A 14113-nucleotide genomic window follows, 5' to 3' on the forward strand; every position below is an offset into this window, starting at 1 on the left:
TGCATAGGATAGGAAAGAAAGTCCAACTGACCAAGCCAGGGACCACCAGACGGAAAACATACAGATTGAAAAGAGTAGAGCTCAGTTAAATCCCTTGTGGAATCCCACACAGTAGAGAGAAAGGTTTCAAACTGAATTGATTGTAGGTCACAGTTTGCTTTGTATATAACAAGAGTGAAGGAAGCAGTTGGAGGGCCTTATTCTTAATGCCCAGTTCAGGTGTGCCCAGCAGAGGTAGGAGCAGTGGGGCGGTGGAGGAGTGGGGCGGGACGGGGTAGGAGATTGGGGGGTAAATCAACAGACGCTGGGCTACTTAAAATTAAATAAATAAATAAAACCACTTTACTTGTGTTCGCCAATTCAGCCATGTGGCAAGCGCAAAATAAGTGGGGGGTTTTAAATCTCATTTTACGTATCCTGTTGTATGTTGAATTACCCCCCTCCGCCTTGCCCCCGGCCCACAGCTCTTACCTGTGCCGGCCGTGCCTGGCCCGGCTAATCAAGTCTGGTCACTACCAAGAGTGGCAGAGAGCATCAAAAGCACCGAAGGATCTATTAAAATATGCACATCAGAACCTCCACTGTCAACTATACATCTAATAGCGTTCGTTGCTGCTACCAGTGCTGACGCCATGCTGTGACCACTCCTAAAGCCAGATTGAGACACATCCAATAATGAATGCCTTGCCAGAACAGCTATCAATTCTGCTTTCAGTGCCTTTTCTAGAACTTTCTTGGAAAGGGGTGATAAAGGAATTGGATAGTAGTTTTTATGTTCCTTAGGGTTAGCAGATGTGTTTTAATAAGAGGCTTTAGGAAAAATCCTTGAGTACATGATCTAGTTGCAAATTACTTTTAGAGCTTGAAAGCGGTGTCAGATGAGATACCGGCTTGAATGTGCGATGGGGACAAGGATCATTCAGTGATCCAGATTTAGTAGTGACGATAGAGTTTTGCAGTTAGTTCTGTAAGATGCAAGAAAGTATTTAACATAGGGGAATTTTCTAATCAAACCATGGACCTAAAAAGAGAGTCTTAATATAGGGCATTAATCTTGGTCTGCAATTAGACGAATGACCCTGCTGGGAAATTGCCAGCACCACAGAGAAGAGCTCTTTTACTGGATTTTTGGCATTGTTAATTTTACCCGGGAACACCCTAGATTTTTCATTTGCAATAGCGGTTTTATATTCGCAGATAACTTCTTTATTGAGCAATTTCTGCTCCTGTCTGTGGCATTTTCATTTAAGTAACTTGTGAGACTCTGAAAACCATGGGGAAGAGGGGATAGACTGTTTTGGTCTAACCCAAGCTCCACCAATGAGTTGCTTGTGAGCTACTGGTAGCTCTCCAGCTACCTGTAAGTAACTTTATTGTGTGCATTCCAGCCTACTTTTTTAGAAGCTATAGCTTGGTTGAAATAATATACGTATACACCAAACTTGAGAGTGTTGAGGAGTTGATGTTTGCAGAAAAAGAGCTGAATTTTCAATATGCATTTAAAGCTTATAGTTGAGTGATAAATCATGTAGTGCAGGGGAGAAAATTACTAATACAGTTAAGTTGGTAATGGGGACATTACAGCTATGCCTGTTATGCATTACCCTTGCAGAGGCATTCAAAAGCGACAGACTCTTTTCACATTATTTCTAGCAACCCGGATCAATACTAACAATCTTGCATAGGTGGCCACTCAAGTAATGTTGTCTGACGTGGCTACTATTTCAACACTAATAATATTCATAGATCGGGGAGAGTCTCTAAAACCTAAGTAGTTCCAATTATAGAAAAGATTGGAGACCCCTGGTCCAACCTCTCACAAGGGAGGTACTGTGTAAAGTCCTGAGGATAGTGAGTAAAGTACAGAGGCATTTTAGTCAGCACATGGCTTAGAGTCTCCTTAATATCTTAATTCCCAGACCGCATTTGGAGAACTTGGGACACAAGCGAAAAATACAGAAAATTGTGCATTTTAGAATGACTTGCTATGCTTCCTTCCGCAAATTCCTAGCCAACAGCAAAACAGATAGACAGCATGGGGTGGTAAAGAACAGGAACATGTTTCCCTTAATACAAGCATTTGTTAACATATATATTACTCTAATGCTATATATTACATGTGGGTGGAGTGTTTTGTTATAGTTGACTGCTTAATTTGCTAAAATATGACAGGCATCAGTATGAGTGCATGCTTACAAGCTAATAAACATGGAAATACACCATTTTAAGACTACATCTATTCTCAAACCTCAAAATTGATATGGATAAATACCAATAAGATGGCCCAAAAACAAATATGGATACATACAGACAGAAATGTAAAAAAATAAATACCATAAATCCGGGGGCCGAATTATAAGGATATTGCAAGCCGATGGGGAGTTCGGTGACTGTATAAAAGAATAAGACCAAAGGCTGAGTTCATTTATAGGACATAGATCTCTACGGTAACTTTGAAAGTCCTCTAATGTATGGCAGAGGGTACTTTATTCCTTGTAATGCATGATCACACCATTATCTGTCCCAATAATCACTTAAGTCATTGGTGTTATGCTCTTTTATATGATAGACACAGGGGTTTGTAAATATGGAGAATATAATTGAAAACTCTAGTGCAAAATTAAACAGAACAAAAAGAAGTTAGATAGTTGTTGCAAAAATACATTACAGTTTATACAAGTCAGATTTAAAAACAAAAAGCTGTAGCTCAAAATGTCTAAAAAATGCAAATCGGATTCTAAAATTACCTAAAGCATGAAAAATATAGCCATGTTGCCATAAATATCTCCTTTCGACTTATCACTCTACATCTAGAAAAATAGAGCTGAAGAGGAAAAGCCATGTTTTTTTTCTTTTTTCAAAGTGACGCTTTTATTATACTCAGTGATCTGCCTTTCCTCTGGGCTGCTTCTCTGGCAGCAGGTATTGCGATGTCAGAACGCAACTGTAATAATGTATTATAGTTGAGCAGTTACATCAATTCATTATTACAGGTGACTAAGGATATCACATGGTGCCTGTAATACGGAAATTAGAGACAGGTTTTCTACAGGTAATTTATGCTGTCATGTACTAATATGAACGATAGGTCTAGGCTGCAGGCATTATCCCTCATGCGATTTTCTCTGAAGAAGGCCTGAGTGCATAAAACAAGATCATTTAAATATGTAATTCATCAAGACTTGCTTCAATCAGTAGGCGCACAAAGTGTTTCAAAGATGCACAGGGGCAAATATTTGTGACAATTGATTTTTAGATTTATATTTTGATATTTTACTTCTTTTGAGAAGCAAGCATTGGCTGAATAATTTTCCTCTTTTTCTCTCTTTTTTTGCAGGAGCCGTGGATTGCAGTGGTAAGTGTCTGTTTACTTTCTTGCTCGGAAACTAGCTTAGTTCTAGAAGTTTCTTTGTGAAAAGGTGAGCTTAACTTTTTTAGTGTTTTTGTGTGAATTGAATTTTACAGCACAGCACATTCCAGCAAAGCTCCTCCTGCATTTAGCGCCTATCCAAACCAAAGGTTCAATACCTGATACTTAGAGCATCACACAAACTAAATAAGATAAGTGACCATTTTTGTTTGAGGCGCACAAGTTGGTTATTTACATTAGTTGGAGAAAAGTCATAGAGACACAAGTAAGAAGCTGCAATATGGTTCTGAAAGCTGTAGGCCATTGAAAAGTGATCACTGCTGGATTAAGCTCGATGTTTTGTTAATTACTGAAAAGTTCTTATATTTTTAGATCTAGCTGACCTAGCATTCAATGCGAAAGCATTGAATGCTGTCAGCAAGACAACTAATGTTACCCGTATTTGGGAATGTGGACACGAGAGGGTGCACGAGCGCAGAACGCAGATTTCACCTCGTGGGCGCGCACGACGCCGTGCCCCTCTCGTGCCTCATTCCCATGCGCAAACACACTCCACACTCACGCATGCGCACATACACAGCCATACACAGGCACACACACACACTGCAAACACATGCAGACCCATGCGCACACACACAGACACATTCGAACACACACAGACACACGCGCGTACACCCCCCTTCCCTCCCACTCACCGGGCTCTTTCGGCGTGTTCCATGTCTCCTCTGCTGCGTTGGTCTGGCACTCACCGAGCTGTTGCTGGGGATCGGGCTCCTCTCTGCGGCAGTCTCGTCTCGTCGCGGCACCAGGGGGTAGGACTTCACTTTCGGGGCTCCCACCAGCACCAGGGAGCCCCGCAACACTCTAGCTGTTTTGCTGTTGGCAGCCCCGGGACTCTCCTCAACTCATGGGAGCCCCGGACTGCGGAGAGGCCATCAGTCGGCCGGCTTCACTTCTTCCTCGGCGGCGGTGGGCAGGACTTCCTGCCGGATTGCAGGCCCCGCCCCCGTCTCGGTCAAAAGTGCCTGACTTCCGGTTTTCACGGAGCAGGGCTGCGGCGGTGATTTCTTTCGGGGGCAAGAGGGGTAGGCACCCTCGAATTAAAATATAATTATAATTTTTTTTTTGTGGCTACCATGTCAAGAGTTGCCATTAGATGCTGCTGCAGGCAGTTTCCAGGAGGCCTGACAGAGTTCCTCGTGTTTTGGGCCTGCTCGGTTCATCTTTGGTCTTGTGACTCAGGCCCACATGCGGCCCAGGACGGCACCGAAGGGCCAGGAAGGCACTGCACAGCGGACCTCAGGTGCCCTGAGCACCCATACTTCATTTACCCATTTTTCTCCTGTGCTGCTAGACTGGGTCGGTTCAGCAGCTTGGTGGTGCCACAGTCGTTGTCCTCAGAAAGCGGCAGCATGAATGGAGGAAGGCCGCATCTGCAGGTACAGTTACATGGTGTAGCTAAGAACCGAGGTGCACCACGGTTCTTTTATTTCTATCTTGTTTGTTTATCCCTATGGGGCAATGTGGGAGGCACCAGGTCGTCATTGCCAGTGTGGGGATTCTTTTGCTGCCAGTACGGGCACCACGACTGGACGGTGTTTTTCCCCTAGCCACGCTGATGCAGGCAGCTTACGAGCTCTGTTGTCCTGTGGATGCTGGTGCGGAGCTCTGGATGCTGCGCTGGTGCGGCCGAGCAGCTGGCTTGCGGGCTTGGCGGGGGTTTGTCCTGCTGTGATGCTGCAGCTTTGCTTTCACACCATGGATCTCGATAGTGCTGCAGGCCTCTTTGCAGTCTCCACGCCACACGCTGCTGCAGTTATTTATTTATTGTCGTGGGGAATTTCCGGCTGTCTGTGACCCAGGGTTATAGCAGCGGTCATGTGAATGTGTCAGTGCCCGCTGAGACTTCACCCGTGGTGCCAGTTCAGGCACTGGGTGACGATTCAGGCACTAGGCGGCCGCGGCCTGTTCTCCTACAGTGCCGCATGCACAGCCAGGCCGCATCGCTCTGGTCCCATTTTGTCAGCTCTAAACATTGAGGTGTCGAGCATTTACTTCCCAGGTTCTGCCACTGCCGGCCAATTGCATTTGGGGCCTCGCTCGCTGTACCGTGCTAGTGCGCGAGAGCAGACTGCTGACGGGAAGGGCAAGACTTGCTGCTGCCACTATGACTTTCTTGACCTCCCTATGGGGCCGCCCTATGGTGTGGGACCAAGCTGGTGCTTACTGTGTATGTGGTTGCAGGTCGGGCTCATCGTGCATGCCTCGTCCTCTTCCGCCCTCATTAATCGCGCCCAGCATCATTGCTTTCGTGGTGTCTGGTCGTGCAAGCAGTCCAGTGGCTTGAAGTTACGCCACGATCCCTCAGTTTGTCTCCCATGCCACGCGTGTGTAGACCGGCCGCAGTAGTGGCATGCCTTACAGGCATACCGGTGCAGGGTGCCTCAGGCTACCATTCTCCTCGGGGCACAACGGAGAGTCAACCGGTGTACACGCAGGGTCAGATCCCACCCTCGTCCCCATTGTAGTGTTGTGGGCTGTGGGCCCACATACTGCAGAAGGACTGACGCACACCCGGATGTGATAGTTAGTTAAATGGCAACGAGCTTGTGCACCCGGGCCCATTTATTAGCCGGGTCCCGTCACTCGTGACACCGGTGGTGGATGGGTGTGGGGTGTGTGTGCCCACTCCTCGCCTTCTCTGAAAACATGAAGCCCCAGCTTCCTCTGTCTTCGTTGTATTTCGCTTACATTTAGGGAGGGAGTCATTACTTACTGAGAACCCCATTCATTCACTTCATCCAAAACCCTTACATATAAAGTGTAAGGACGGAGACTGAACGTAACAAGCATTTGCAACCACTCTACCGCCCTCACTCTACAGCCCTCACTCTACAACTCTCACTCTACCGCCCTCACTCTACCACTCTACCGCCCTCACTCTACCACTCTACCTACCGCCCTCACTCTACCGCCCTCACTCTACCGCCCTCACTCTACCACTCTACTGCCCTCACTCTACCACTCTACCGCCCTCACTCAACCGCCCTACCGCTCTCACTCTACCGCCCTCACTTTACCACCCTCACTCTACTGCCCTCACTCTTCCACTCTACCGCCCTCACTCTACCGCCCTCACTCTACCACTCTACCCCCACACTCTACCACTCTACTGCCCTCACTCTACCACCCTCACTCTACCGCCCTCACTCTACCACTCTACCACCCTCACTCTACCGCCCTCTTTCTACCGCCCTCACTCTACCACCCTCAGTCTACCACTCTACCGCCCTCACTCTACCGCCCTCACTGTACCACCCTCACTCTACCACTACCGCCCTCTCTCTACCACTCTATCGCCCTCACTCTACCACTCTACTACCCTCATGCCCTCACTCTACCGCCTCACTCTACTGCCCTCACTTTACCACTCTACCGCCCTCACTCTACCACTCTACCGCCCTCATTCTACCGCCCTCACTCTACCACTCTACCACCCTCACTCTACCACCCTCACTCTACCGCCCTCAATTTTCCGCCCTCACTCCCTCTCTCACTCTACCGCCCTTACTCTACAGCCCTCACTCTACCTCCCTCACTCTATCGCCCTCACTCACTCTATCGCCCTCACTCACTCTATCACCCTCACTCACTCTATCTATCGCCCTCCCTCACTCTATCTATCTATCGCCTTCCCTCACTCTATCTATCTATTGCCCTCCCTCACTCTATCGCCCTCCCTCTATCTATTGCCCTCCCTCACTCTTTCGCCCTGCCTCTATCTATCTATCTATCTATCTATCTATCTATCTATCTATCTATCTATCTATCTATCTATCTATCTATCTATCTATCTATCTATCTATCTATCTATCTATCTATCTATCTATCTATCTATCTATCTATCTATCTATCTATCTATCTATCTATCTATCTATCTATCTATCTATCTATCTATCGCCCTCCCTCTATCTATCGCCCTCCCTCTATCTATCTATCGCCCTCACTCTATCGCCGTCCCTCCCTCTATCTATCGCCCTCCCTCCCTCTATCTATCGCCCTCCCTCCCTCCCTCTATCTATCGCCCTCCCTCCCTCTATCGCCCTCCCTGTATCTATCTATCGCCCTCCCTCTATCGCCCTCCCTCTATCTATCGCACTCACTCTATCTATCTATCGGACTCACTCTATCTATCGCATCACCACAGTATTACTCAGCACCACCACAGCATCACTCAGGGGCACAACATCATCACTATGCACTACCACAGCATCACTGAACGCCACTGCATCACTCGTTGCCACCACAAACAACATCACTCAGCGCCACCACAGCATCAATCTGTGCAACCATTCAACAACCACTGGCTCAAATATGTTCTCTCAATGTTTCAAGCTTTATTACAAATGTCACAAAAAGATGTTAATATTTCACTTCCATGCTTGGATTTTCGTCACAATAAAATACACTGAACATAATCTTCACAAAAGTTATTTACAAAAGTTTAAGCTATTGCCATTATAAATGACACTAACTCTTATTTAAGTATTAATTATTTAAAAAAAATAAAAGCCATTGTTATTTGTAATATCAATACATCTAAGTCACGTAAATACAACACATATTGCATTACAAATGCTATATGTGTCACATTTGCGAAAGTTAAAACTATTGGAATTGTAAATGACAAAGCTATTAATTTATCTATTTTCAAAACCAACACATAAATACAAAATTTGTCATTTACAATACCAATAGCTCAAACTTTCCTAATGCGAGACCTATTGCATTGCAAATGCTTGTTTAGACTAGTAGCTTTTTCTGGGACAGCGGTACATAAACTACCTTCCTAGAAGTCTACTTGCATGTAGGCATATGCGAGTATGTGGATTTTGTGATATGTTGGCTCCCTCTGATCACTGTGGTGGAGTTTGAATAGCCGGGTCTGAAAGGAGGAGAAGAATCAGCTGATGGAACAAACTGGGTCCAAGGAATTGTTCTCTCTAGTAAGAGTGTGACATGGGAAAAACGTGTCATACCTGTGTTCCTTTCTCCACCCCTGGGGAAACAAATAGCCTTGTGTGCATGGCAGTCGGCCATTCAATTGACAAAACCTGTCAATGTCATTGTGGCTGATATCAGGAGACATCACTGTCTATTAAGCAGCAGAGATGTGTCATATTGAAGTCATAAGCTTGTGGGAGTGTTAAATTATGGGAATTCGAATAACCCATGCTCTGACCAGATGATATAAATTGGTTAACATGGATGTCAAATGCTAAACTCTAATCCAGAAAGAATTATTTTAGGATAGCCTCAAGTTTGTTGTGCTTGTTGCTTAAACATGAAACACTGGAGTGGGTTACCTTAAATATTTCAAAACAACCTATTGGGTTGCTGATCTCATAGTGGCTACTGAAGTTCAAATTTTGAGATACATTTTCTCACATATGATTTAAGAAAAGCAAAAAAGGAACATATCTGATTTTTGATTACCAGTCAATTTTCTATAAAGCTATGTCTCATCTATACAGGTATGAAAATGAACCCCGAAACAGGCTCAAACCTACAGAGGAGCTTATCAGTATAACTGATATGGATTCCTGTAGTATGCTGTTGTAAAGACCTACCAGTGTCATGGTGAAGCTGTCCCTCAGTGGTCACTACAAGCAGGCAAAAAGTGGTCCAGATAAACATTTCCATGATAGCTTGACCAATTTTGATAATTGATACAGCGGACTGAAGTTGGGAAGGATGCATAGTGCAACCAATGGATCCTGAGGAACAAGCTTAGGATCGGTGCAGCGTACACTCTTCATTAGACATGAACAACAGATCTCTCACCTCTGTAGTTCACAAAGTCTAAATTCTTAGTGAGAAATCCAAGAAAGTGTGTATGTCTGACAAGCTTTGGATCTGGAGTGTCATCACTCTCTTGAATCGTGCTTAAGAGCTGTACATTCTACACTCAATGGTGGCATCAGATGGGCTCAAAGACTTCTTTGGCACAAAAGATGCAATCCAGGACTGGTGATAGGTGTCACAGATAACATTCATTCCCATTGATTGGTGGATCAGCCCTGCCAATGAGGGAGCACAAATGATCTGCAACTGTTCATCAAAAATGTAAAGCAAGGTTCTATACAGGAACCCGAGCTCTGGGATTAACGAGTGAGGCAAATCAGGGATAACCGAGCAGTTCCTATGGGTTAAAGAAACAGGGGATGCTAGAAAAAAGTTATCAAATTATCAGAACTATCAATATTCTATCTAAGGTGTAGCAAACTACACTTCTGTTGTACTCTTCTTTGTGATTAACAGATATTGTGGCAAATCCTCTGTTATGATGACACAAACAGAGAATTACTTGCATCCAGTAGCATAGATTGAACGAAACTTCTAACCTCTTTTGAGGCATAGTATAGGTTGAGAAAAAAAAATCCTGAACTATGATAGCTACACAGTACCCCTTCCTATAGACCTTAGAAATCTTCTAATTTGTAATTTTGTTCATAAAGGCCATGGGGCAGATTTACAAGTCCGTTTGCGCCACTTATGTGTCACCTTTAACATGGGAAAAGTGACGCAAAAGTGGCACAAAGGGCTTGTAAATCTGCCCCTAAATTTATATGAACAAAAAAGTTTTACATTCACAAACCAGCCATATCCCAGTTGGGTGGAACACTAATATTTGGCCCCCATTACTAAGATACACTTCCTCCTCTGAGATCTAATATGTTTTTCATCCTAGACATGGTTTCACGGTTAATATCAGGAGAACAGTAGTTCTGATGCATAGTTTTTTAAAGCCTTCTGCCCGACAAAAGTTCATCAAGAAAAGTTCATCAATGTTTTGCAATATAGTGGTGGTTCTGAAGAGTGCCTAAAATCTCTTTGCTGGGTTGCACCAGTGTCTGCAGTAGTTTAATAACCTTAGCTAGTTCCACAGGTTACTCTGCCTTGCTAGAATGAACATTGTCAGACAGAAATTTCCCTGCAATGGTTTCTGATCTTTCCATCTGGAATCATAGGGCATCTGATTACCTTCACGTTGTTTCTCTGCTTGAATAGTGACTCGACTTTTCTTTCAAACTGGTTCATAGATATAACCAAACCCTGTGGCCACTGGCACTCCAATTTTATTGTCACTTTTCCATTTTGCAATATTCTTTCTGTCTCAGTAGTGTGTTTGGAAATAGGCTTTACGATCAGGAATGGTACATTTTGCTCCCCACATTGTCCACCTTGTTGGACAGTGGTTCAATTAAGACCACGAAGGTTCGCTTCCTTTTGGAAAGGCCTGGCAAGTTTCCTGAATGTGTGTTGTCCGTCTCTTAGTTGCTGCCCAAATTGCAACTAGAAGGTTGGAAGAATTACTGGGCAGAGGTGGAGCCACATACTTTTTTAAGTTTCCCCAAATATATATATTTTGTCTTCTTTCTTATGTTTCTTTATCCTGTTAGTTTTATGGGTAAAAGGACATTTTCTCAGCGGTATAACTCCAGTCATGCAGAATCAGGATGATTGTTACTTCTGTCTTTGATCCCCACCACCCCTCTCTTCGTCCTGCCAAGCCACAATAGTTTGTTTGGCCTTCTGTCACTTCAACACCACCCTTTTGTTTGCAGGTTCTGCCATACCTTGCCTTACTGGGGGACGGGATGGTGACCCAGACATATTTTCCGACTCCCATTGACCATACTTGATGCGAGGTACAGTGTCCCACTCTCACAGGCACACACTCCCTTTTAACAATGCCCAGTGCTGGCAGATGATGGCGGCTCTCCAAGAGGTCAGTATAGGAGTGCAGTCCCACCCGATGGCGGCACATTGCTTCTTGGTATTGTGTCTCTAGGCCTGAGCTCTGCCTTTTGTCTGTGAGATGCGCATGCACACCATGACCCGAAAATCCAAGGCATTCAGAAGAAAGTAGTCCTCTTTGTGCGTTGTTGTCCATGCCGTCCATCTATCAGCTTTGTTTAAGGGCCAACAACACACAAGGTGCACGCTTTGAAGAGGGACATCTTATGGATTTTGGGGACCCAGAGCCAAACGAATTTTGAAGGCATCTGTTCCGAACAGCTTGAATTTATGGTGCAATTTCGGCTGTTTTAAGTATTCTTTGGCCAGTACACTGACAGTGCACATGCAAACGCGTCAGACTTCTACATGTGTTTACATATAATATTCAGGGATAGAAACTCGTGTTTTCAATATTGTAGCACAGCAGCAGCTCACTAATATTGCTTCAAATAATCTCTTTGACACCCTCCAACCATTTATCATATGTGAGGTCCTGGTCTGATGATCTAAAAAATCTTTTTATGAGACAGAAACACAATATTTCTCTGCAAATCGATTGTAATAGGCTGTCATACATCACCCACATACAACAATAAATTAAAGGAAAAAGGGATTAAAATTAATAGTTTTAAGAATTATTCAATGTCATCAGGGAACGGCTCTCTGCAGAACAGATATTGAAAGGCAGGGGCTTTGAGCCACAGTCCACTGTGCCCATGCTGTAAAATAGTCTGGCTTTGAGCCAGAGAAAGATTAACCCCTTCGCTGTGGCGGCTATTCCGCCACAGCGCTAAGGGGGTGGGGCGGCCGCGCGGCGGCTCCATACTAGTGACGGAAACGCTCCGTCACGGCTCGCGGGTGAGCTGTGCTTGTGACGGAACGGTTCCGTCACGAACCCGCCCGCCCATTAAAGCGTCAGCGCAGGCGCGTAATCAGCGCCGCGCAGGCGCGGCGAGCGGGCCGTGACGGAACCGTTCCGTCACAAGCACAGCTCACCCGTAGCTTGTGACGGAGCAGTTCCGTCACAAGCATGGACGAGGCTAATAAGATGCTTTTTCTGAGGGAGGTTCTGAAAGGGATTGAATTGTCTTCGCATTAACGCTGAAGTGACCAGCACGAACTGGGTAACTTAAAAGGAGCTGTCCATATTGCTGGTAGTAGTGGTAGCATATTGTGTATCACAATGATTTCCGGATAGCTATTTTAACCGTTTTTTGACAACCTGCATTTGTGACACATGTTATTTTTGTGCAAAATATTGACTCCAGACTGTGTTGAACTGATCTCTCTTTCAACTCCTTTCACTCCTCTGTCTGCAGCGGCATACCCCTTGTGTAATGCCTGTGCAGGAAGCTGTGTTCAAGGTGCTGGCTGCTTCTGTGGTACTGATGGAAGCACATGCCTTCCCCAGGCATGTGATATGGAGACTTTGTGCTGCCCCGATGGACTCTTCTGGCACACTTCGGCGAACTGCTGCTCACGTGAGTCATGGGAGCTGGAGACTGTGTTCGGGGAATGTGTGACCTAGAGATGTTCTGAAAGCTGATGAAAGTTTGTTTTGCTTTAGGGTTTGAGGGTAGACACAACTCAAAAAAATCATCCTCTCTCCCACCTCCAGTAAGCTCCAGTGAGCTTCTTTGCAGAGAGGTATTCAGAGGCCAAGCCCCTTTTTACACCTCTCTGCAACACAGCTCTGTGGCGCTTACTGGAGGTACCTGGTGAGCTAGTTGAATCCACCAACTTTAAGTGTCATTAAGTGGAGTGTGGTAGAGTAGAGCAGAGTAGAGTGTCCTAAATTGTAGTGCCATACAGTAGTGTCGTAAAGTGAAGTAGAGTGGTGTAGAGGGGATTGTGGTACAGGGGATTGGCATACCGTGGAACAGGGTACACTGGAGAGGTGTAGAGTAAAGTAGCATAGAATGGATTATGGTACAGGTGAGTGTGGTACATGGTAATGGCATATAGTGGAGTGCGTAAAGTGAAGTGGTATAGAGTGGAGTAGAATACATTAGACTAGAGTACAGAGGAGTGGCATAGAGTGTAGTGTGGCAGAGTGTAACAGCTTACAGTAGAGTAGCGAAGAGTGCAGTGGCATAAAGTGGAGCATCTTACAGTAGAGTGTACAGTGTAGTGGCATACAGTACAATATCATGGAGTGGATAGTCAGAGACTGGAGTTGCTTAGTGAGGAATGGCGTATAGTGGAATGTTGTACAGTGGATTGTTGTAGAGTGTAGTGGCGTAGAATGGAATAGCATATATTGGAGTGAGTGGTGTACTATGCATTGGTATAGAGTGGAGTGTGGTATAGTGGACTGGCATACAGTGGAATAGCAAAGAGTGGAGTGGCCTAAAGTACAGTGGCATGGAGTGCAGTGGCATACAGTGGAGTGGTGTAGAGTGGAGTGAAATACAGTGTAGTGGAGTAAAATCAAAAAGTCTACGGTGGACTGGCGTAGAATAGCGTGGCGTACAGTGGAATAGTATACACTGGAGTGAGATAACATTGAGTTTAGTGACATACAGTCTAGTGACCTAGAGAGGAGTTGCATGTAATGGAATAGCATAGAGCAGAGTGACATAGAGTCAGAGTCATACAGTGGAATAGCATAGACTGTAGTAGATTAGAGTGTAGTGACATACAGTAAAGGGGCGTTTAGTACAGAGGTGAGTAATGTAAAGTTGTAAGGTGTAATAGCACACACTGGATTGTCATAGAGTGGAGTGGCATATAGTGCAGCAGGGTAGAGTGGAGTGGCATTGAGTAGAGTAGCGAACAGTGGAATATCATAGAGTACAGTGGTGTACACTGAAGTGACACAAGTAGAGTGGAATAGAATAAAATAGAGTAGAGTGTAGTTCTGTAGAGTGGAGTTGCATACAGTGGAATAGCGTACATTGAATTAATTGTACAGTGGAAGGGCGTAGAGTGAAGTGGCAT

At 45.0% G+C, this 14113-nt stretch overlaps 1 protein-coding gene across 1 annotated transcript in view; it reads left to right on the forward strand.

The window, feature by feature from the left end:
• LOC147733111 (uromodulin-like) overlaps positions 1-14113 on the forward strand; it is a 96223-nt gene that overhangs the window by 1590 nt on the left and 80520 nt on the right. The window contains exons 2-3 of the mRNA XM_086957660.1: positions 3338-3355; positions 12493-12654. Coding sequence (XP_086813786.1) covers positions 3338-3355; positions 12493-12654 — 180 coding nt within the window. The remainder of the gene's footprint in view (positions 1-3337; positions 3356-12492; positions 12655-14113) is intronic.

The sequence above is a fragment of the Lissotriton vulgaris genome, chromosome 2_1 (genome assembly GCF_964263255.1).
Source record: "Lissotriton vulgaris chromosome 2_1, aLisVul1.2, whole genome shotgun sequence".
Taxonomy (NCBI): Eukaryota; Metazoa; Chordata; class Amphibia; order Caudata; family Salamandridae; genus Lissotriton; species Lissotriton vulgaris.